The 25,165-nt window shown below is 43.7% G+C and overlaps 1 protein-coding gene across 1 annotated transcript in view; it reads left to right on the top strand.

Annotated features, from left to right (window-relative positions):
- The first annotated feature begins 2,463 nt into the window (after positions 1–2,463).
- The window catches only part of LOC109512367 (glutamate receptor 3), a 62,177-nt gene continuing 39,475 nt past the window's right edge, over positions 2,464–25,165 (top strand). Inside the window, exons 1-3 of the mRNA XM_019864020.1 lie at positions 2,464–2,868; positions 4,544–4,702; positions 14,409–14,648. Coding sequence (XP_019719579.1) covers positions 2,793–2,868; positions 4,544–4,702; positions 14,409–14,648 — 475 coding nt within the window. The 5' untranslated portion in view covers positions 2,464–2,792. The remainder of the gene's footprint in view (positions 2,869–4,543; positions 4,703–14,408; positions 14,649–25,165) is intronic.

Below are 25,165 nucleotides of genomic sequence, written 5' to 3'. Positions count from 1 at the left end.
CCGCCTGTTTCACAGGTTTTAACTCTCAACCATGAGATGGGAGCTTGGCCCCTAAAAATTCATCAGACTTTTCATTCATTGACTCTACTGTACGTGATCGCAATACAGTATGACAGAATTAAAACCACATTGTTAGAGTCCGCTGTCGGTTTGAACACGTGACGGTAATAGTGATCAGTGAGTACAAATCGGCTGTCCTTTTGTCGACTTGATTATTGGGAGTAACTGACGAGTGGGATGGTACGTTCTCTCTGTTAAAGTGTGCTACATGTAATACTGGATCTGCGTGTATTTAGGCCACTCCGCTCCCTCGGGCTCACAACTTGTGTAATTCTGTGGATTATAGCAAGCAATCGCTGTATATAAAAAAAGGAGGCTAAGTTCACAGGCTCTGATAAATGGCTATTGGCAAGTGGTTGACAGGAATTAAACAGCGCCTCGGTCTCATGTCGTGTTGTGAAATGTTTGTCTAATTTAAATACAGTAGTGGGGGAAAACGAGAACAGAAAACGCAGCATTTATGATCTTTTTTTTTTTTTTACCATTATAATGTGTTCATGAGCTGCCCGAAGTGCACCCACCATATGGCTAATGCCTCACGAAGACCATCTTTTTTTGAAACTTCAAATTCCATGCAAAGTTGTTCAATTTGGATCCTACCGATTCATTTGCTGGCTGCACGTTTCAAAGTAATTTCATGCCACAATTTGGTGTTTGAGTTCGGTGAACTCTAAATGACTCAACTTGCAAGTAGAGGTTGTCTTTTCTTTCTCCCTAAATCTTCATTCTATATCTTCTATTTTATTTTTTCAACTAGTCACCCGCGATGCCTTTCCCAACAAATCACACTCTGGGTGCAATTGATATTGTATTACACTCTTAATCTAATGGAATCTCCCGCACAATCAGTATCAGCAATAAGTGAACAAAGCGCTCTGAATTATAGAACAAGAGCGTAAAATGAAATCACATCCATTACAGCACAGATGAATTGAGTTGCTCTGATTTACATTCTATAATGAAAATGCATTATTTAGGAATGGTATAAAAGCCACTTTTCTCAAAGATCTATTTTCGCTCTCTCTGTTTTTTTTGTGTGCAAATATACATTTCCAGGCAGCGCTAAGCAATGGTCTCTTTCAATCAAGAGGGCAGTTAAATTTTACAATCCCACACCACACATCAGGGAGACAGAGGCACCGCCAGGGATATTAGGGAGAAGAAATAAAAAAAATAAAGTTATTCATTGGCAGAGCCTAGCGGTATCTCATAATGTCACAGAAACAGGGAAAAAAGGGGCCAAAAGTTTGAATCGAATAATTTTTACAGTGAATACCTGAACTTTGAATCCTCAGGAAAAGGGTGAATAGGAGAATTTGTGAATGGTGAACCGTGAATAGGCGCAGTGGGGGATGGGATGGGGGCGGGTCACAGTAGCCCACACATCAAGCAGTATATGCCGGTTATGAGAAGCTATTGCTAATCCAACAAAACCCATGGCAGCTCTGCTTATCTTTTGGCATTGACATGTTAGTGTTTGAGACAATGTGGCCCAGTCGCAGATGGAAAGTGGTGGATTTGACCATTGCTTGATGACTCTGCATCATTTGCACATGTCGTATCAGTACTACCTCACTATGGGTCACTTTATATCGTTTCATGACTCGATGGACTTTAGTGTTTGTCCTAAATGTATGTTTGTTTTTCCCAAGGCGTTGATTTGCTGTAGTAATCGAATGGCTCCAACTATCGGAGACAAATTCCGTGTGTGTTTTGGATACATACTTGGCCACAAAAGATGATCCTTATTGTGATTCCAATCGTCCTCTGGCCCAGGTGGCAAGTCACGGGTGGAGATACTCGGGGCCGGGATGGTTACTTTCCAAATTAGCCAAACTGTGTGCCGTTTGGGTACCTGGAAAATCAAATGCATTAATGAATTTAGATCGATTGCAGGTCAAAAGTAAATTCACACGTTTATTGTTCTTTCCCTGTTACATAATTAGCTTTTACATGTTATTTATTTTGACAACACAATTTTGGTGAATCGCTGTCCTGTGTTCAAGATTTCATTTTACACTAAAATCTGAAGTCCTGTTACTCAAAGCAGGAGTTTCATTACAATTACAAAAAGCATCTTTATAAGTTAAACGTGTGTATTATCAGATTTTGAGTTGAAGAAAGAAATATACGCTGAGCAGGTGATGGCCTCGATTCAATTTTTCTTTAGTGATGTCCGAGGAGATTTTTCGAATGTAAAAAAAAAAAAAAAAAAAAAGGCTTATGAGCACTGGTTTGGAAGACAGTCAACTGAAGCGCGCGCGCGCAAGCATATACACACGCGCGTGCACAAACACACCGCAGCGACCGAGGCTGAAATTCAACGCTGACAGAGAGAGACAAGTTCGAACGCCCCCCCCCCCCCCCCCCCCCCTCTCTCTCTCTCTCTCTCTCTGTGTTTCTTTCTCCCTGTGCCACAGTGGTCCATTTGTGCGCTCCTCGTCCACAAAACCGAAGCTCGCCGTGCCTTTTTCCTCCTGCTCCTCCTCATTCATCAGCACCTGCACCTTTTTTGTGTGTGTGTGTCAACAATACGCCGTCTGATGGTTTAGCAGGTTCGCAGGACGCATTGGCGCGGGCGCACATTCTTCGTGGGTGTGTGCGCACAGCAGCCCCATCACGCACATCTTGTGGATTTTATTTATTTTTTTTTAAATCACGAGCGACCTCGCGTACATGGTGCGCTTGTCTCCTCCGTCGCCAGGAGTTCGTCTCACTTCACGGATAGAAAAATGTGGCCGGGCATAGTGGTGATACTTTGGTTGTGCGGAGACTCGATGGCCGGCTTTCCGAATCAAATCAACATCGGTAAGTTCACTGCGACGCCTTCTTTTGTCCACGGGCGAAATAGGACACTCTGCATCAAAAATGTATTGATTACGTATGCGCAATCCGCAAGTTCACTTGAAAGTGTGCGATCGTGCTTGCCGAATACCTTGAAGAAACATTTATCTCAGAAACTGCATGTGAATGCTGGGTGATGCTGTTACAGAACGATAACCCCAAAGAAAGACACGAACTGGGATTTCAAGCATGGTTAGTACAAAATAGAAGAGCACAAAGCAGTTTTGGTCCACATTAGGGAGTTGGGTGAGGTGGAACGGATCTCATAGCGGACTTTGGGCGAGAGGTGAGGTCTACACTGGACTGGTCGCTGCATGAGCACATAGTCTTAATCCGAACCATGCGTTCCATCTCCTTATTAGAATTTTTCTTGTCATTGCACTGAATAAGACCAATATCAACAGATCGGAAGGCCCGAACCCGAATTTGAACCGAGGTGTATACTATGCAACGCTGAAATGTATAACATCCTATTGGCTCTGAGGATGGCATAGAATAGCAAGGGACAAGTTGAATACTGGAGTGCGCTATAATTTTTCAGCATTGCTACTGGGAGGGGGGCACATAGGACCATGCACATCCTAACCGGATATACAACAAAAATGCTAATTGAAATTTTTAAAAAATCTCCGCATTGGTGCAAAATACATGCTCTTAATTATATTTTTATAATAATAATAATAATTAATATAATAATAATAATAATAATAATAATTTATATTTATTCGATTAAAAACATTTTTCTATGTACGTATGAAAGATCCACTATCCTATTTTTTTCCAGTGCAAAGGCCTGTCTTGCATCAAAATTAGCATTCAAGGAAGGAACAAAACTGCTGGACAAAAAAACAAACAAACAAAAAAAAAAAAACATGAAGAGCAACAAAAATCAACTCACTCAAAACTTTAACATGATCGAGGTACCGTTTGTTCTGCATTTCAACCCAAATCTGCAAAAAGTTGAACCAAAGTTGCAGTATAGGGCAGTGAAAGACCCAATGTAAGCACAACTAAGACATGTCTGCCATCTAGTAGGTCAATGGTCATATTACAACTTAAAACAACAGTCGACCCCTGCATATTTACAGTTTGCTACCCATGGATTTGTATTTTCACAGATTTTTTTTTAGTTTTAGTACTGTCCAATATAACCTCTTTTTGCACAACAGCAATCGTGTCAATGCTTAAAAACAATACTCAAAACTATAAAACACTCTTGTCCTCTTATCTTCTCATTTTCCATGCGTTCCAGACGACACACAAAATCCCCAAGCGCACATCCACTCGGCACTTCCATGCCAACACATTTGCAAATGGTCAACTGTAGGTTCTGTTTCCCACAACCCATTTCAAACCTGCAGACTTCAGGCATTGAGCCAGGCCACAAAAATGCCTTTATCATCCCACAGAGGGGAAATTCAAGTATGGACAAAAAAAAAAAAAATGGTGCACTAGGTTTAAATGCAAGTAAATAAACGATGGAAAAAAGTTAATGCTCTGCACTATTAGCGTGGAGCACGTCCAACTCTATATGCAAATAAGTCTTATGTAATAACATTCTGCAAGGCATTCTTAAGTTTGAATTTGAATTCGTCACGTGTGCCAGGATTGCCCCATGTGACTTGTTCCTTGCTCATAGGTGGACTCTTCATGCGCTCCACAGTCCAGGAGCACAGCGCCTTCAGGTTTGCAGTGCAGCTGTACAACACGAACCAGAACGCGACGGAGAAACCTTTCCACCTCAACTATAATGTCGACAACCTGGAGTCCTCCAACAGCTTTTCCGTCACACACGCCTGTGAGTAGTCACACACGCCGAATAGGAAGCAGGCCGCTGGCTTTGGGATGGAGTTTTGTTTTTTGGTTTTTTTTTTTTTTGCATCCAGCTTTTACGTTTCAGGTGGTTTCAAGTGGTCTGGTGACAGTTTTTATTTTTTTTATTTTTCCGAATTTCCAAAATTATGACTATCAATCGCAAAACAGCTCTCAGAGTTTGCAAAACAAAGTCTTTACTTTTCATTCTACACCTCACGTGTGAAGACTTACTGACAATATTGGCAGACTTGACGAGGCCCTCACCTAAAATGTTACCTTCCATTTTTGGGCTGCAGGAAATCACGGGATTTTACTTGGTGGAGCATCCAATGAAGCTACAAATTGAATTGAATTTCTATAAATGACTACAATAACCCTAGAGAGTTGAAGAAAGCGAACGTCTCTGCTTGGCCACGCATTTTGGGCAAATCTAGTCGGCGGGATGCTTTTTCATCTGTCTCGTAATTCAAAAATAATGACAACCTAATCAGAAGGATTAATAGTAGCGAGAGAAGGAAAGCCAAGCTTAACAGAGACAATTTGCCAATTTGAGGAGTTAATCATGTACACCAGTCAGACACTTTGACAAATGCACCAAACTCAATCTATTTCTTATGTTAGTCATCTGGGTTGCATAATGTCCTGCTTGCCTGCCGGGTGTTTACGCAGCGAGTGAAAGTGCTGATTCTTTTGACACATTTCTATTCTGCCCAGAGTGATAGGTTAGTCATTCCTGAGCTGTGCCACGGCTCACGTCGCCCTTTTTTCAGAATAACGTGCCAAGATGACTGAGAAGCCAAAATCGGCTGAGTTCTTCTCAACGTGTGTGTGTCATCTGCAAATCTTGCTCTTTTCTAATGCCGTGAAATGAGTTATGATGAGCGGTGTCAACGAGAGTGGCGACGGCGTGCTTTGATTGAAAAATGGAATAAAGCCCGACGCCGTCCTTTAGCCGGCGTCACTTGATGATAACTGTTAACAATCCCTCATGGCGAATGTGTGTTATTGGCATTTTGAGATCGATAGATGGAGGGCTGCATTCCGTGTTGCGCATCTGGTTGTGTGCGTGTGTGTGCCCGCTTCCAGTTTGCTCCCTAGTGGAAAAATCAATCCCCACCGTGGTCACAGATCCAGCATTGTCATTGTGATGTTGCGTACATTGTTTAAAAAAAAAAAAAAAAAAAAGATTAACACACGAAATAAATGGATCTGAAATGGCAATATATAACAGAAAATAGAAACCTGTCACTGATATCTGACTGGATTGATGCTAGAGAACTTGTGTATCACATTGCGGCTGGAGCGAGGGAGCAGGATATATTCCGAAGACATTTAGCACCAAAGCAGGATAAAATTGTTGTGCATAAAGCGGACGTCAACGAGGGACGCGTCCAAATCGCTGGGTCGCCTTCACAACTAGGGCATACTGCGATTAAAACAAGTGAGCAAGAGAGAACAATTTTTGGATGATGAAAAGGATTCGAAAATGCATTCAATAACAACGCATTGTTATTCAGGGGAGTCACGTGGAGGTTGATGAAAAGTACTCAAACAGTGTTTGCACAGCACTATATCTTGACCAAGCATTTGATTGGACAAAAATCATTCAGTCTTTTAACTTCCATCCATTTTCTGATCCGTTTCATCCTCACAATGGTCGCGGGGGGTACTGGAGCCTATCCCAGCAGTCTTCGGGCAGTAGGCGGGGGACACCCTGAACCGGTTGCCAGCCCACCGCAGGGCACATAGAGACAAACAATCATCCGCGCTCGCACTCACACCTAGGGACAATTTAGAGTAATCCATTAACCCGCCATGCATGTTTTTGTAATGTGAGAGGAAACCGGAGTACCCGGAGAAAACCCACGCAGGCACGGGGGGAACATGCAAACTCCACACAAGGATGCCGAAATTGAACCCGGTACCTCTGCACTGTGAGGTCGACGCGATAACCACCCGACCACCACCATACAAACATTCATTCATTCATTTCCCGAACCGCTTGATCCTCACCAGGGTCGCTGGAGCCTATCCCAGCCGTCTTCGGGCAGTAGGCGGGGGACACCCTGAACCGGTTGCCAGCCAATCGCAGGGCACACAGAAACGAACAACCATGCGCGCCCACACTCACACCTAGGGACAATTTTGAGTGTTCAATCAGCCTGCCATGCATGTTTTTGGAATGTGGGAGGGAACCGGAATGGGTTCGCAGAAAACCCACGCAAGCACGGGGAGAACATGCAAACTCCACACAGGAAGGCTGGAGCTGGAATTGAACCCGGTACCTCTGCACTGTGAAGCCAACGTGCTAACCACTCGTCTACCGGGCCGCCCCTATACAAACATAAAATGTAAAAATGATGAAAATTGAGCAGTTTTTTTTTTTTTTTGGCCATAATCGCAGCCATTGCAATCAGAAAATTGTGTTCTACAACATTGCGATGTTGATTTGAATTCGATTCTTTGTTGAGCCCGACTTCACCCTTATTTGGCTCATCTGGGTCCGGGAGCCCTTGAAGAGGAGAAAGACTTACCCATAAGCATGCACTTTTATCATCATGCCTGGTTAAAAATATCTGCGCTACCACAACTAGAATCCTGTCAACTTGGATGACTTGCCCCAAGAAAAGAGCCCCTCCCCCCCGCCTGATTCCAAACATGTTAAGAATATACAGTCTTTCAGTTTCATCAGAGTTGAGATTTGCATCCATATTTCAAAATGAGACGCTCACGAGCGTGCAAAGAGATGCGCCGCGATGGTGTGTTGTTATCGGGCAACTCTCGCGGGGTCAACATGGCAGCTGAAATGACCCCGGCTCCCTTCAAATGAAGGCCATGCTGCCCGCTCAATAAATGCCACCGGCCAAGTTGTGGAATCTCACTTGATTGATGCTACAGTTCCATTCAAGTGCAAAAACCGATCCAAAAAGCATTTCATGTGCTACTCAGTCAGCACACTTGCAAAACATGCGGCCCGGACATCGTGCTGTAAAATGCATTTTGCTTTGGCCAAATGGGTTTGGGACCAAGCCGCTGGATGTGTTCATCTCTCATGCCGTGCATCCGAATGCGCTGACATGTCAGCACTGCAGCAGAGCAACAGTGATGACTTGTGACAAGTCGCACTACAGTGACGCTGCGGCAACATTGTTGCGGCACCGTGTCGGCCTCAGAAAAGGGCTGCTTTCGGTTCCTCTCGTCTCATTGCCACCTGAGATTATTCAAGGACACGGGGGGAAAAAAAACACAAATGATGCCACGAGATTCGTGACTCAGGGATTCAATTTGAAAGCATTTACATACGGTTTCCATGCAGCTTTAATGAGTGGATTTTTTTTTTTAATTGGCTTTAAATTTTAAAAAAAAAAAGAAAATCTCTATTCAATCCAGCAGTGAGGACGTATTTGCTCACAGATTTTATTGAGTCATTTATTTTTCAATAGTCAGCACAGAAAGTAGTTTGGAGACCATCAAAGCCATCGTCGGTTGTTATTTTTGTTTTTGTGCAAATCACGTTGCATTTGGTTCCTTCGGCTCCTCTATTTAGCCAATGAAGCTTTCTTACTCTTACAGTATGGAACTGTGTTTATGCACCCATTTTTGCAAGCGATACATTGTTTTGGCAGAAGCATGTCCTCTCAGAGTGCTCTTCATTTCTTAAATCAATGCTAATTTAATACACACGAAGCGGTTTTTCATGCAGATTCTCTGCGAATATTAATTTGCACATTTCCATGTTCCTTTTTTCAAGTGTCTTCTGTAGAGCCTAAACAGCACTTTGCAGCCTTATTCCTCTGCCTCCTGTTGTAGTGGTCCTTGGGTAATTGTATTGCCGTGCATGGAAAGTCGGCGTAGGTGGAGCGTCAGCGGGCTTGACACTTTGCTGCGGCGAAATAATAAAGTGTACTCTCCCCCTGCAAGCCGCCTCTAATAGCCACAGGTCTCGCTTCTGTGGCGTTGCTGTAGATTTCTTTCGGTCACGTGGCTTCATCGAGTTATTTTTCTCGGATCCCAGCTCGGCGTTGGGTAAATTACGCTGCAAGTCAATGTTTTGGAAAGACTTCTTTTGTCCAGCTCCTTGATATGAATATGAGCCGATCCCAGCCGAGAGATATAGTTTCTCCGGTGTGTCCTGAGTCTTCCAGGTTAGACGTGCCTAGAACGCCTTATCAGGGAAGATCCGGTTAGGAGGTTTCAGGAGGCATCCTAACCAGATGCTCAGACGAGCAGCGCTTCTATTCTGAGTTCCTCCCGGATGAGCGAGCTCTCACAGCCTCTTGAAAGGATTGTGGCTCATCAGGGCAACTTGTATCCGTGATCTTGTCTCTGTCCGTCACTAGACAGAGCATCGGTGAGGGTGAGACTGCTGGGAGTTTACCTGACTGATCCGCTTGTTGATATTCTGTTCTTTTTCTTCCCTCACTCATGAACCGGACCCCAAGATACTTGAACTCCTCCAGTTAATCTCATACCTGACCCGGAAAGGGTCTTCCATCTTTTTCCCACTGGAGACTAAGGTTTCAAATTTGGAGGTGCTGATTCTCATCCCCCCAACGGCTTCACACTTGGCTCAAGAGTCAAAGATCACGCCCATATGAAGCCGATTGGGGAGGCAAACAATTTCGAACCCCTCAACTCCACACTACAAATTCTGTTCTTAAAGGTTGGGATGCAGAATTGGTGACAGAGTCCACATACAACACCGCTGACTTTTTGACACAACATGTGCAACCCATCCATGAGGAGCAGTGTGCAGCAGCCACCATGTAGACCGTGTACAGATCTGGTATCAGGACATCAGGCGATAAAAGCAGACTGGAAATGAACCTTCTGCATAAAAAAGAAAAAAGAAAAAAAAATCTGTGGGAAATAGGCGGCACTGGAGGAAAAAGTGTTGCTAGCATGGGGCAAGCATGAGTGATTGTGGACACAGAACAAATCTTTCCAAACAGATGCTCCAACAAGCCTGCGCTGGGTTAGCGTTTAACTCATTTACACCCTTTGACGTATAAATACGTCAATTAGCGCATAGCCGTTCCCTCCCAATGACGTATTAATACGTCAATCACGTTTTTTCATGGGGGAGGGTGCAAGAGAGTCTGATGCAACTTCTCACCAAAGGATTAGGCTTTACGGCAATGTTAAATAGCAAAAAAATGGCCATCGGGTAGCAGTGGTGCAAAAATCCACGAGGATCACGCAGCAGAAGTAGTAGAAAGGGCGTATAGTGGAGGAGGGACGTATGTGGATAGTGGATTGGAACGTTAGCAACTAGCAACGATGAAGAAAAGGAAACAACTAACTAAAAATGATTCTTTTTTTCGGTATAAAAGCGTCCTCGAAACAAAACAACAAAGGAGATGACGCTTTGGTCACGTAATCGAAAGCAGCACACGTCAAACGAACGTCAGCCTGCGCAAACATGGCGTGCTACACTCGGCCCGCATAGCTCACGCCGAGTTTCGAGCTCATCTGATGAAGATGAACATGCTCCACGTCAGGGACCATCGCTTGGTAGAGCATTTTGTGCCCCCCCGTGGCGCACATTGCCCACAAATCGTCTCCCCGGCGACTTCCAGCGATGACGGCAAAGAGGCTGCATTGCTTCGCATGGCCGACGCCGGGCACACGTCAGCGATTCGCTGGAATCATCTCGTAATGACGACGGCGAAAACGATGAATTGGAGAGCGATTTGGATCCCGATCTGTCGGACGAATACGTGCCTTCGGACATAACGGAAAGCAGCTGAGAGTTCTCGCCAGAGCCGCTGGAACGAGGAGGTAACTGCTGACTAGCTTGCAAGTTCCCATTCAAAACTTCATCACTTATGCCTCATCAGTCACTTTTATGCACCGCTACATTCCCCGATATATTATAAAGTTGCCAGTAACACTTATCATTTATGTACGGTTGATGCGTCTCGTAGATGTGGATGAAAATATGCGCCGTAAATGTGCTGACTTGCGTGTTGCCATAGGTTTTAAAAAAAACAAAACAAAACAAAAAACAGGACACATTTGGTCCGCTCAGCTCTGCTAAAACCACTAGTGTTCAATTCATATTCCATTTCATTTCAAATTGGATGCTGAGCAACGTGGAATGAATGATGTAAATAGCAGTGTGCGAGCATGTGTGTGTGTGTGTGTGTGTGTGAGAGATGTTGAAATGTAAGTGGAAAGCAACAATAGAAAAATAAGTGTGGTAGCCAAAAATCATCCTCTCCACAGCTGCACTTTCGTTCATTTTTCAATTTGCACTTTTGTTCAAAGTTCAATAGTTTTGTTGTGTGCAAATAAATTATTTTGCTACAAAAACAGTATTTGTAATGTTCTTTTGTAGGAGGAACACATTATTGAGGTATTTGAGCTGTCACAAAAGCGTAAAACTTGAAATGCATGCTTTTACAAAAAGCTCATTTTCTCTGGATTTCTGCAGAAAATCTGCCTTTTCCATAAAACTTAGCAGTTTTCTAATGCTGATTGCCAACGAACGGAGAAAGATAGAAACAAATTTTTTTTTTCTGCTGAAAGAAGAGAGTCTCACCTTTCTTTTGACAGGTTGCATGTATATATAGCCATAGAACAGAAAATTCCGTGGGCCTTGCAAATCAGTCAAAATTCAGTAAAATGTGAGGGATTGAGCGGGTTGCTCCAGTGAAAAGGGGTGGTATTCAATGAGTTAAAAAAACCAAAAAAAAAAACCCCAAAAACATCCATGTCATTATTTATCATCGCCTCATGTGAGACCTTCTGGTTGTATAATAATAGAACTGGTCTTCTTTGACCCCATCATTTATAAGAAGGTCATTTTGGGACAGCAGGTGTGTCCTCGCTAACCGACCCTGACAAGGTAAGACAAGTACCGTCTGTCTCCTTTCTCTTCTCCTTCGGGCCAACAATGTAAAAAGGCTGCTGCTGCTTTTCCCTTTCAACTTGGGAGCATCGCGGTAGTTTCTGTTTTCAAAAGAGCGAATGACTGACATGTATTTCGGTCCATTACAAGCCTTGTTTTTGATACCTTTTGCGCCGTGTTGTTGGAGTTGTGCGAACCAGGGCGGGCAGATACGGCATCTTAATTGGAGCCATCACGCTCTACAAATGATGTTAATACATATCCAAATCATTAAAAAAATATCACTGTAGTCATCGCTCACAGGTGACCCAAACTTACCATTGTGCTTCACTAGCAGTGCAACCAGAGGATAAAGATTTCGATCGCTCGGCTCTCCTCATGTTTTGGAAATATCAGGCTTGTTAGCTTTCGGAATATCCACGAAGGAATATTCTCGATATGTTCGTTTTTCTCTTTGGTTCTAACTACCCGTTACATAACCGTCGGCTATTGTTATCTGAGCGCAACGAGGGAATACAATGCTGTAAAATTTCCATATTCACAAAAAGCCGAGCTGTTTTTTTTTTTTTTTTGTCACTTTGTGTGCAAGATGGCATGCCATCACACTTTCGGTCCTCTCACCTCACCTACCATCTCAGCGTGAGACCTCCTGGAATAATTCTCATTTCTCCTCTTTATCTATGGAGAAGGACATAAATTCCTTCTGTGTGTTCTCTTTCTTCCCCTCCTTGCTCAGATAAATGTCACCTCAGCTCTGAGATTCACATGTACACTCGGTTCACGCCGACATAAAGACGGTTTTATGAGTCCCCCCTCCGACTGCCGACATGATACCGCAAGGCTGCAGTGCCAGTCTCTGAAAAAATGGGAGACACCCACAGAGCTTCTGCTTCTTCCTCCTACATTTTATGCAGTCGCGGGAACTAAAACAAAGCAAAAAGTGAGGATGAAGAGGGAAGGGCGCCAAGCGCGGCTCATTCAGTCGAGGCGTTCATCGCATATTCAAAAGACATCCAATTCAAGAGCAAAGATCATTGATGCCGCCTTTAATCAGAACAAGGTTCTGATTTGCAAAGTAAAATAAAAAGCAAGTACAAATATAAAGCGTACCGTGTGCTGTCGTTGCGTAAGACATGACGTCACGGCACGTGCCGAGTGAATGGCAAAACGGGCTTCAAAGCAGCTGCGGAGATCTCGTATATTAACTCTCACTAACTTTTTAAAAGATATTTTGATGGAAAAAAAAAAGCGAGCTTTATTTGTAGCCGTGTCCCAGTCCTACGGGGCAAAAAAAAAAACCATGACAAAACTAAAACCAAACGCCACAAACAGAGCACAACACAGCAAGCCGCCATAATGTATATTTTGAACAAATGCATGCCAATATAAAAATTAAAATGGAGTATCATTGCATTTTAATGTATTTGATGATAGTCTAGTGCAGGGGTGTCCAACTCCGGTCCTCGATGGATGGAGACTTGTAGGTGTCCCCGTGGCCAGTGAGTGGAGAACATTTTTGATATGAGTATGGTCATATCATAAAACATAAAGTTATTGGCAACTTCATGTTTCCGAGCATCACAAGACAAAAATATCTGTCATCACATATGTTGCCGCAGTGCTCTGACGCATTTAAAAGAGAATTTATGGCAGTGTCACAACCTGGGTGTGAACCTGACAAACCCCCCCCAAAAAACATTACGCCACACAAACTCGCATAACGAGGGCACCTCTCCCTGGCATTAATCATGTCGATAAAACCTGAGTTAGTATTCTGGGTAGCGGTACAAAAAAGAAAGAAGAAAAAAAGCTCTACCTCCTTTAGGTGGAAAAAAAAAAATGACACGGATCTTTGTAGACGATACTTCAAAGTTGCATTGTTCCCACAGGGACGACTGCCTATACAAAAACTTTAGCACCACGTCGAATAGGATGATTTACGACCAGAGAGATATTTAATTTTCCACTTGCATCATGACCTGCATAGCAAATGCCGCAGCTTCAATTCAAGTATTGTCTCTTTTGTATTGAACTGACATGGCCTGAATTCAGCAACTACCAGATAAGAGATGTCCCACCCACAACGCCGATGAAATGCGCATTTCATCTTTCAAGGACATACTGCACTGTACGGCGCATTGAACAGCAGTCACAGTCCTTCATAGCTCTATGTAAGGCATAATCATTGATAAAACAATGAATTGATTATTCGGGAAAAGAATAATCATTGGAGGCAAAATGGAGGGCGCAACTAGGCTGCAACAAGCGGTGGCGCTGTTGATTTCTTCGTTATAACATGATAAAAATTGTTATTGTTATAAATGTGTTATAAATGTGTTATTATGTGCAGAACGGGACAGACGTGTTTTGCTCGTCAAACTTGGCTGTCACAAGTTTCGGTCTCACCACCCAATAAGGGGGACGGAAAATGATGATGTCATCAAGCACCAGCAGAGGACAAATTTGAAATCTGATTAGTTGAGTATAGTTTAAGTTCCATGGGCCAGCACTACTGATTCTGAAGGCACCGGGCAGATTAGATTGACATGGCAACACAAATGGCTGAAATCTTTAAAAAAAAAAAGTAATTAAATTAAAATAACATCCATATGCACATAGTGGAAGCAGTGCAGCCAAAAGCAACAATTCAAGATGAAGAGAACGGACTGTCGGGAATGAACAAATGTGTCCAATTCCATGGCACAACTATAAAAAAATAAATAAATAAAGGACAGTGCCGCCGATGGTGTTAAGGCCTCGCCGGCCAGTGAGTAAAGGGAATTCTTGACTCCCAGAGTGCCCCCGCAGTGACGCCATTCTCTGTCTGTGTCACCAGTCTGCTCTCAGTTCTCCCGAGGAGTCTACGCCATCTTCGGCTTCTACGACAGGAAGTCTATGAACACGCTGACCTCCTTCTGCGGAGCGCTGCACACATCCTTCATTACCCCCAGCTTCCCCATCGACGCCGACGCACAGTTTGTCATCCAGATGAGGCCCGGCTTGCGAGGAGCCGTCTTAAGTCTACTGGACCATTACAAGTGGGAGAAGTTTGTCTACCTCTACGACACCGATAGAGGTAAGCGCTTCGTTCTGGCAAAACTGCTTTGCCGTCGCCAAAACTGACATTCAGCAGAAGACCGATGAGCCGCGCTGCACACATCTGTTCTGAATTATAGAGTGGGCGGGAGGAGTCTCTCATCTGTAAATCCACCATCCTCAATCATCGGGTACATTTCAATCTATGCCGCTAACGACACTAAATTGCTCAATCATAACGTCTGAATGACTCGAAGGGTCGCGTTCAGTCGCTCCTCGCCGTGCCGTCAAGCGAGTCACCCACAGGTGCGGTCCCATCTGCCATCTCTTGTAATCCTCAGCAATCTCTGATGATCGTTTATCTTTTTGTCATTTCGATTTAGCTAACAGGATGATATTCAAGAAACAACGTAGCGTGTTGTAACTCCTCCATATGTTGCGCAGGTCTTTACTAACTATTTACAGACTTTGCAGGCGCATTGACAGCCGAAACTTTTTTTGGGGTGTGTTGGCACAATCAACATTTTTATACTGTCCATGCTTGGGAAACAAAAAAAAAAAAATTGAGGATGCCCATTCTGATTCTTGGAATGCGAACATGTCCAAGGCCCGCTAACCCAAGAAGTCAGCTATTCCCCTTCAAAGGACGCTCACTGTGTCAACATGTTTTTATATAGTTGTCTAATGAGGCACAGTGACCCCAACTCTCTGCATAGTTCAGTCGACCACTTTCTACCAATAGCCTGTAAATTGTGTTGGTCAAAAATCCAAACTAGTTTGGATGATTGTGAAAGTGATTAGATGCTGAGCCCGTCCCTATTTCGTTCGTGTAGATCATTCTGCTCCCAAATGTGCCAAGTACATGTTCCAAGTATTTTTAAAACGGACATAGAGCATTTCTAGTACAAGAGCTCTCCTTTTTTCCATCGCTTCCCCCGCCTCACTTTACATATTTGCCTTTCAGGTGGGCGTCCAATCATCCGCTCACACTTGCAACTGACTCTCAATGTTATTTGAGAACAGCAGGATCGCTTTTCATCAAATCTTTTCGACCTCCATAACGCTCCCAAAACAGAGTCATGTTTGAACTCGTTAGCAAAGATCATCTCCAATTTGGGCGGGCGGCGACGTTTGTTTCATGGGGCTGGCCGACACCTTTCAAGCGGCAGATTGCGGAAGCTGATAACCGGGCCGCTGGTGAGACGGTGACAAAATGATTAAGGAGTGCGTAACCTCCCCTGAGCACAATCATCCTTCTCACAAGTGCATCACGATGCGGCCCCCGTCGCTCCTCCCGATCGTGCGACTTTTGTCGGCCAGCCGTCTTTAGCACTCCGCAGCGCAGTGTAAACACCGCAGCTTAGGATGGATTCCCACATGCCGCACAGCTTGTGTTTACTGAGAGCCACGTTCGCCTTCCTATTTTGGCTGCCTCCTTCCCTGTTGGGCCTTTGCAGCAACGCAGTCACCGCTCATTCACACAGCAGCTTGAATTTCATCAAAGAAAGAGGACGGGGGGGGGGGGGGGGGTGTTGCAGGTGCAGGATGAGCGGAAGGCTCAGTTTTGGTGCGGATGCATGGGCGAAAGTATCGAGACGAAACACTTAGTTCGACATGAATCAACCAGCTGTTAATGCTGCAAAATGTTTTCCCTTGTTTCATATAGATGCAAGATAATGACTGCAATTAGTAAAAGTCTAATTTATTCCTGTCAATTTATGTAAATTCACACACATTCGCATTAATCATTCCCATGACCAACTTCCAATTTGGATTCCATTGAAGTGGCAAAGGAAGCGACCACATTTTCCTCGATTTTCACTTGCATTTGGTCTCATGACCCAATACTTGTGTCCAGATTTTTTGTCGTCTTACTGTAATATTTTTTTTTGTCCGCAAGATACTTGTCATATAACAGCGGTGTCCAAACTACAGCCCGGGGGCCATTTGCGGCCTGCCATCCATTTGGTAGCAGCACGCGACATGGTCAAAAAAAAAAACAAAAAAAAAAACAAACAAAAAAAAAGACTAAAACTGATTTTTGTTATGGGCCACAAGTTTAGTTAAAATGGAGAAGGCGGGCAGAGTGAAAAGAGAGGGTGTCAGAAAAATTCTAATCAATTAGTTTGAATGCTGTAAAACAATTCTCGGTATTCAAAGATACTAAAACTTATGATTAAAAGAATGATACAAGTTTTCTTCAAAACACTGTAATGAATAAAAATAATTCCACCTTAGAGGCAAAAATTGTTTCTTCCACATTACGGCTGATTTATGCAGACATCACATTAATGATCCTCAAGTAACTGAAAAATGGTCACCTTACTACAGTTTGTTCCTTTTTGGGGGGTTCTGAATGCGGAGATGGGATTCGGCTGCTGTTAAATGCAGATGTGGATCTACTCTGTGAGATAGAGGGCCACCCTAAAAAAAATCTATTTTCAACTATTGCTTTCTTGCCTAACTTTAAGCGTGTTTCAAAAAGTTGAGGAATTATAAAGTGGCCCTTTCAATCCTTCCATTTTTATGTACGTGGCCCTCAAACCAAAAACTTTGGACACGCCCTGACATATATGATCACAAGTCCGAAAAGAAAAAACGAGAAGCATGAAATAGGAATCGGCCCCCACTGCAGCCGTATGGACTTTGCCACACTCCGTTTTACTGCTTACAAAATATTGCCCTTAGGTTTCAACGCCATCAAAAACCGTAACCGTAAAATTGGATTTTGAATGTGTGACAAAACAGAATCCCGTAGAAGCCATTAAATGTAGTCACGTATGAACCGCATGCTTAAATTTCAAATACTTCGTTTAAAACTGAAAGTGTATCAATTGCACGTTAACGTTGGCGACGTCTCGCTGCGACGGCAGTCTGCAGCTGATCTAAAAGGAACTGACACGCCAACGATGATTCGGAAATAATGAGCTTTTTTTTTTTTTATTTCCCACCCCTCTCAGTGCTGCTGCGTACAGCCCACTTCTCACCGCAACAATTTGTTTGATGATCAATAACTGAGACAAAAGGAGGAAGCTCAGACAACCAGTCTCAGTTTCATAAAAAGACGCGAGAAAGCACGTTTATCTGCGGCAGTGTGACGTCATTTTACGGGCTTTGAAATGTCCTCATTTAACAGCCTGCCGGCAAAAAAAAAAAGACCTCTGGAACTGGGCAACATCTGGTCTTCACCAGCTGGCCACTCGAGTGGGACCTTGCCAGCTTTATTAATGCTTCTCTGATTTACTGCAAATCATACTTAATCCAGAGTCATAATGAGCAGTTTCATTGCGCTGAAAATAAAGCTGCACCCTGCATACTAAACACATACCTGATAGCTTTAAATATGCTTTTTTTTTTTTTTTTAATGTCAGCGTCACCACTGGCCTACTTTGGCAAGAGTTGTAAATATCTACTGTGTGAGACCGTGAAGGTGAGATTTTTGATTGGGCGGGTGAGTCGGTGCTAGGGCCAGTGGAAGCACGTCTGCGGGATGAAGGCTTGTGTAAAATACGAGTTGTTTGCCAAAGTTAGTTTTCACAACAAAGCGGCTTCACCCACCGCTGCCTTTTCAGTTTGGAGTTCATCGTGCTTTTGTAATATTTGAGACTACATGTTTTGTACGCGACCATGCTACTGGTCACACTTTGAATACTATTAAATTCTGCTTGAGACATCGATGCCACTTCGCTGCATCAGTCAACCGCCTGTTGATTTCGACAAAGTGCCAAAACACGATGGGCCATTAATTAACTTCAAACTATAAAGTTGATGCATCAACTAGTCAACCAGTCGACTAGTCAACTGAATCCTCTCTGGACTTTGTTCTCCTATCGTGCTTTTGCGGCTTTGTTTTCCTCCTACTGGCATCGCGAAGACGCTTAAATGTCCGTAGATGTGAATGTGAGCGTTTATGTGTGCCTTATGATTGACCGGCGACCAGTCAAGGGTGTCACCCACATCAGCTCCAGCTCACCGGTGACCCAAATTAGGACACGGAATGAATGAAGACACCTCCTGTTCTCTTTTGGAAATGTTTGCAAGGTTGATATTATTTTGTATGAGTGCTCTGACAAGGTCAATCCATCAGCCGCTCACCAGCACGTTGACATCGCCCAGGGAAATCTTCTCTCGACTATGCCACTCTGCTATAAGTTAAAGTCGCTAATGTTCTTTTTGTTACCCTTGTCATAAAGTGTAACGATCTAACAACTGCCCCCTCCATCAAACGGCAATGGTGGATACTTTACATTCAACGTTGGTCTCTTGAAGGGAACATCGGATTAATTGCACGCTGCTGAAGAGCTGCACTCAGCAGTCGGGCACGCTAGCTCATTAACAGAAAGTGGGCATGCCTCAAAGCAGCTGTTTCCATACTGTAAACACTTGAGTGCACCTTCAATAGGACCTGGACACACATCAATGCGATTGGAGCCGAACCTCCATTTTGTGTGCACTGTTTTAATGGCAGTTGATAACAGTGGGGGGGCTATTGCAGAGATTCATCGCACTCACTCTTCAGTCTCTTTCTTCCCCTCTTCAAGGACTCTTTTATGGCAAATAAACACGGCAGTGTCAAAAGAGAACAAAACTGTGACCGCACAAGCGAGTGGAGACTCAATGGTGCTTTTCTGCCGTTTCAATTGGTGCCCAAAACAAAGACATGCAGATGAGGAAGGTACTTTGACAACCGAATCTGCAAGGTCACAAAATACACCAAATTTGACCTTTGGGTTTATTGTGTGAAGACGAAACACACACAAATTCATATTTGGGCTGGGCATTCAACAAAATGTCCTTGAGCGACATTAAATATTAATGCTCTGTTGATTGCTTCAATGTTTTTGAGATGAATGCATCCATGCCTAAAAATTCAAAACTCATGTTTTTTTTTTTTTTTTCACCAGAGCGGAGAATGTCGCTCAACTTTTCACGGCTGCTGACCTGTTTTTTTTTTAATGGAACAAATGCGCCTCAGCATTGGAAGTCGAGTTCACTGACCAAATTGAGACCGAATCAAGAGCCTCTGCTGGTTCCAGCCAAATAGGGCTCTCCATTTTGACTCATTTACCATCCATCAAGACTTGATTATCAAGAATCAGTTCCGCACAGTCGATACACCCAGTCAGGTCCGATTATACTTTTGATTATTTTGGGGGATAGTCACGATTTATTTGCCTCACTGCAAATCGAGAGATGTGGCTGAACATGAAATTATTTCCGTTGCTGACTCTCAGCTACACACCAAGCAATTTCGCACCGGTACACTGCTACAGACGTACGTGAGAAGTTAGAACGAGTGGCAAAATCCCACACACTTCAGTGTTTCGGGGATATTTTGCATTGAGCCTTGGACACGGCAAACGGGCAATCATGTCATTTTGTTAAGTGACTTTATGTCCACGTGTGTACGTGCAATGGCTTTGTTACAAAGCGTACGCTCTGCTCAGACGCCCAAAATGGCACCAATTGATCCATGCGCGTCCACGCATGCAGAGGCAGTACAGCTTCGGGGAGGGGTACAAAACACTGCCTGCTTGTACTTTCTATTTACTAAATCGCACGAGGATTCAAATTCATGCAGCTCAATACACTGAAATGCTTTCTAGATTTTTTTTTTTTTTTTTTTTCACCCAAGATGCAACTTTGAAAGCAATATCTTTTTGGATTATTTAGTATTTGCAGGCTCCATGTTAAAATAATAACCATTGCCCCCTGGATATAAACTCTTCTCGCCTCATGTCACATAGAAGAAAGTGGCGCAGCAGTAGGACCTGCTTAACTTTGAGCTCTTTGTTTGTGTGTGCATTATGTAGGTGCTTGTCTGTGCGCACCAGCAGCTCTGTTCTTCAACACGTAAGAATTTACAACGGCGTGAGTTGCAAAATGCCTTTATAAAGTAGCGCTGGCACTGCTGTTATCATTTATTTTGCTTCAGTAAGTTATTGCGTAATTTAACGGGGGGGGGGGGTCTTGCCTCGCTGCAGCGAAGGTGGTGAACTTCAGGACCTCGGACAGTTCCCAAAGTAACCCAGCTGTGTGAATTGCCTTCAGCACGGTCAAGAGCGCACTTTTCCAGAGGCAGCATACGGTTGCTTGGCAAAGAATGAACTTGCTCTGAATTTTACTGCAATGCACTTTCAAGGTGCAGTACATTGTCAGTTTTGTACATGAAGGCTTTCCTGTATTTAGGCTGGTTCAAGGCAACTCAAGGCGCTTTTATTCATTTCATACACAAAGTAAAGCAAATTGCTTGAAAAGAGCCCAAGCGTATCGTTCGCACTTACTGACTTAACTTCTGTTGGCAGACGTTTGCGTGCAGTATGACAGCAAAAGTCCGCTTCACCGTGTTTAGTTTGAACCCGACTCGGTTTGTATTTCATTCGCATTTCTTGAAATGTATTCAGGAATCTAAACCAGTGATTTATCCACCAGCAGCAGATCTTTAAAATAAATTTTATCGCTGACTGGGAAGCAGAATAACGATTTTAGAATTGGCATAGTGTGCTCTGATTTCTTTGTTGTGGGCAGAATCGGAGCTGCAGCTGTTTTATGCTCTTTTTGTGGAGACGCATTGGCGCATGTCTTTGTGAAGTGTAATTAACAGTGTTGACTCAAAAGTGATCGTCATTATCTTTTTTGATGTGTCACGTTTGGTCTGTCATTTGTACAGTTTGTACGTTATTGCTTGGGGAGGTGCGGGTTGGAGTTGGGCAAGTATAAATATAATATAAAAGCGCCGTTATCATCTCTACGCCCCGGCTAAATGAAAATTCCTGCTGGCGGCTGTGTGATGATCTGTGGGCCATTTACACAAGGCTGCCAAGTAGAGCCTCAGGTCACACACATATTCAGGCACCTATTAGAGACTGGAAGAGGAAAAGAATTTTTTTTTTTCTTGCAAGATCAGCACAAATAGTTGGTTGAGATTGATGCATTTAAAGTATATGCGAGCCAAAGATCCTGCCCTGGGGTCTGTGCACTCGTGCGTGAGATGACTGAGTACCACACCACACCACACCACACCCACAAAAACACAGACACAGGCACGTACAGAAGCCTTCTATTTTTATCGGAGATATAGAGCCTTGGTTTTAATTCGGCTTGTGTTTCAAAGTATTTTTTTCCCTCCCGCTGCTCCAGTTCAGCACAAGCCGGGAGCAAGATGACGATTCGGGCCAAAATGTTTCTTTACACCTCTCAGCTGGTTGCCCCAGCGTCTTTGCAGCAGCAAAAAATAAATAAAATGGCTGCGTCTTCAATGGAGTGGAGGAGTAAACGAAAGTGTATGGAGGCGGCGAGTGAGGGAAGGAAGGAAGGAACAGAAGAGTCAGCAAAGCCTTTTTTGCCCGGCCTGTGTCACAAAGCAGGCAACGGCACAGAGGGCCGCGCATTGTCAGCCGTGCTGTCAAATACACCCTTGCTTTTATATATATATTTCTTTTTTACTTCATTGAACTGCGCGCTTTCCTTCTCCTAACACCCAGCTCATCATATCTAATCTGCGCCAACCTCAGCGCTTTAAGAAAGCCGCTGACTATTAAAGACCCCCGCAGCTGTGAAGCTCTGCTCAGTTTACGCCGCCTCTCTCCCCTCATCTATTTCCGGACTATTGCTTTCAGGGATAACGAAAAGCCATTACAGCAGACGTCTTTATGCATTATGAAAGAGACTGATGTGACACGCGCGTCTCCGCTCGCCCCAAGAGGAAACGTTGTTTTTCTTTGCTTAGAGAACACAGAGGATGAGAGAGAGCAGCAAAAAAAAAAAAAAGGGTTTCATTACATTTGAAAGAGGCGCCTTGTTTGTTAGTCGCATCTCTTTGTCCGTTCGATTTCACAAGTTGACAATGATCACAGAGCGGCACCGCAAACAGGAAGCAGAGGTGCGACTGCTCAACACGTTGTTAGCAAATACGCGGCGGCTGTTGGATCGGGAACGATCAGTTTGATGAGCTCTCATTTGGGGGCGCTGGCGGGAGTGGCAGGGGGTTAGCGGTACACTCCGTCGAATTCGGAAGAGAAAGCTGCCGTTATCCGCGTCGGGAGTCCGCTTTTTTAGGCTAATTGCACACAGAAATGTTCTCTCGGTGCATCGTTGGGCATTAATTTATATTCTTTTACTAAATTGCAACAAAGTCATTTACGGCTAAAAAGCCATTCCTGTTTACCAGTTTGGATATTTCTAGGACACGTTGTGGGTGCCTTCCATGGATGGCACCGCGACGTGGTACAGATGGTTCCTTTAGGATTTTAAAGAGGTCACCTCCTTTAGGGAGGCGGGAGGACGACGTGAGTCACAGATGAGACAGCAACACTACAAATCCCGCACTATGGACTTCAAGTACCGTGGTCGGGGGAGATACCCACAGTTTGCCCTCATAGTCGTCAGAGAAAGTACAATTATAGATAACAATAGATAAGAGTTTTTATCTCTTTTTTTTTGTGATTTCGTCATTCGAGTATAAAAGAAAATGTTGCAATTTGCAATTTCAGACCCGTCCCTTAGACCTCAGTTTTTAGCGAGGGGCTCACAATTATCATTATCCTACAAACAACTGCATGCATGAATGCAACAGCGCAACTTCTACAGAGTCTTTGAAAGAAAAACAATCTCGTGAATCCTGTCTGGCTTCGGATAGGACCTCTCACAATTTGCGATGTGGCCGCCTTGTATCCCCCCTCCCCCCACATACGTCCCCTCAGATGTTCGTCACTGGCTGGCTTGCAGCTTGACGTACCAACACGGCCTTAAGCAGCGGCAACCTCGTCAAATGATCCGGCGGTCCAATTTGACTGTTCATTATTTTTCAGGGCAGGACCGAATAATTGAGTTGATAAAATGACCTTGATGCTCGTCCTGCCGGCTGGCGCTTGTAAAACAAAAAAAAAAGAGGGCCATCTGTTTACAAAGTCAAGCAAAAGACCAGAAGGACTAAAAGACTTTGTCCCTTGTTCGTTGAGTGATGTGTCACAACAGCTTTAATACTCACTAAGAGACTTTGGCCGGTTGCCTTTGACATTTTGAGTTCACAGTTATTTTTGATGTGTCATGTATAAATCAATATGTATAAAGCTCTTATGGGAGTTATTTATAACTCCATTTCAAATGTTATGAATAGTCGAACTTACGCTGATCAGTAGAACGGAATCTAATCGTGGGAGATGTACAAAGACTCGGCCTTTCCTTTCCACTTATCTGCCGCCACTAATATTCCCAATTTTTTTTCACCTTTTACTGTTTGACCTGCTTGAACGGTGTCAGATTGAGGACCAGTTTTGGCACCATCAGGGGCTTCTTATCCACAAATCCCTGAGAGTCAGCCACGTGTTTGATCCTGCGCCTCCCGTGTGGCCGACGCGCCCGTCGAGATGCACTTGTCTTTAAAGGCCACAGCTGACTGGAGAGCCGCTTGCTTAATGCATGACTCTGAAGGTCACCGGCCATCATGTCACCTGAGTCCCTGCGCTCTGGCGGCTTATTGAGAATGGATCAGCCGGCACATCCATCAGGGAGGGCCACTAGCTACTAGCTGCTTGCTTTAACTCTGCGTGCATATATATTTGTCGGATCAAGACACATTAGCCGTCATTTAAAAACAAAAACAAAACAAAAACTGCCATGTAGCGAAGTGACGAACCTTGAACCACAATTCAGTGGGAGTTGACTGTATGATCCTTAAATAGGTTTTTAAATCATTTGAGTGATACACTAACTTGTAAACCATATGGTAATATTCTGTCTCTGTCGATCTAATGGCAATTCCTGATCACTGACTGCACAGGTGTCAAAGTGAAGGCCCGGGGGCCCAGATCTGGCCCACCACATTATTTTATGTGGCCCGCAAAGGCAATTCAAGCATATCAACTTCCATGAGCTTGCTAAAGTCTGAACCAACATTTCAATTTGTCATATGCAATATCATAATTACAATGTTTGAACAATCCATTATTCTTGACTTCTGATGCCAAAACTAGTTATCCATCTATTTGTTGTTTGCTGTGTATGTAATATGCGGAGGTGGTTAAACAGTTACATGGTTTCACAAAATTCACAGTCACAACGGCCCTCCAAGAGAAACCGTAACTACATTGTGGCCCGTGACAAAAACCGAGTTTGACACCCCTGACCTACTGGTTCATCATATTGGTAGGGCAGTTAAGGCACTGTGCTTTTATTAGCAGAAATTGTTTTGGCTGTTCGCTTCTTGTCCAGTTTTTACTTCTATTTCCCAAGCTTGATATTAGACATTCAATTGTCTGATTTTAACCCCCCACCCCTTAAAAAAAACATGCAATATTCTTGAGCAGGAGAGTTATTTATCCTTCCAATTACTGGTCTAAATTTAGACATATTTTCTGTATTTACTACTCAAGAGATCACTGTTAGCATATGAGGTTGATTTCTGGTGTTGTCGAAACATTAATGAGAGAGTTAATGCTTCTTAATCTAATTTCAGCGTCACTTTTTTTTTTCCCCCAGCACATCGATAAGAATTGATGTGGAACACTTAAAAAAAAAAAAAAAAAAAAAAAAAAAGGCCCATCGCCCCAGGCCCCG

Source organism: Hippocampus comes, unplaced genomic scaffold, assembly GCF_001891065.2.
Source record: "Hippocampus comes isolate QL1 unplaced genomic scaffold, H_comes_QL1_v1.1 scaffold57, whole genome shotgun sequence".
NCBI lineage: Eukaryota > Metazoa > Chordata > Actinopteri > Syngnathiformes > Syngnathidae > Hippocampus > Hippocampus comes.
The sequence above is the reverse complement of the archived record's forward strand: the minus strand, read 5'-3'. Positions and strand labels throughout refer to the sequence as shown.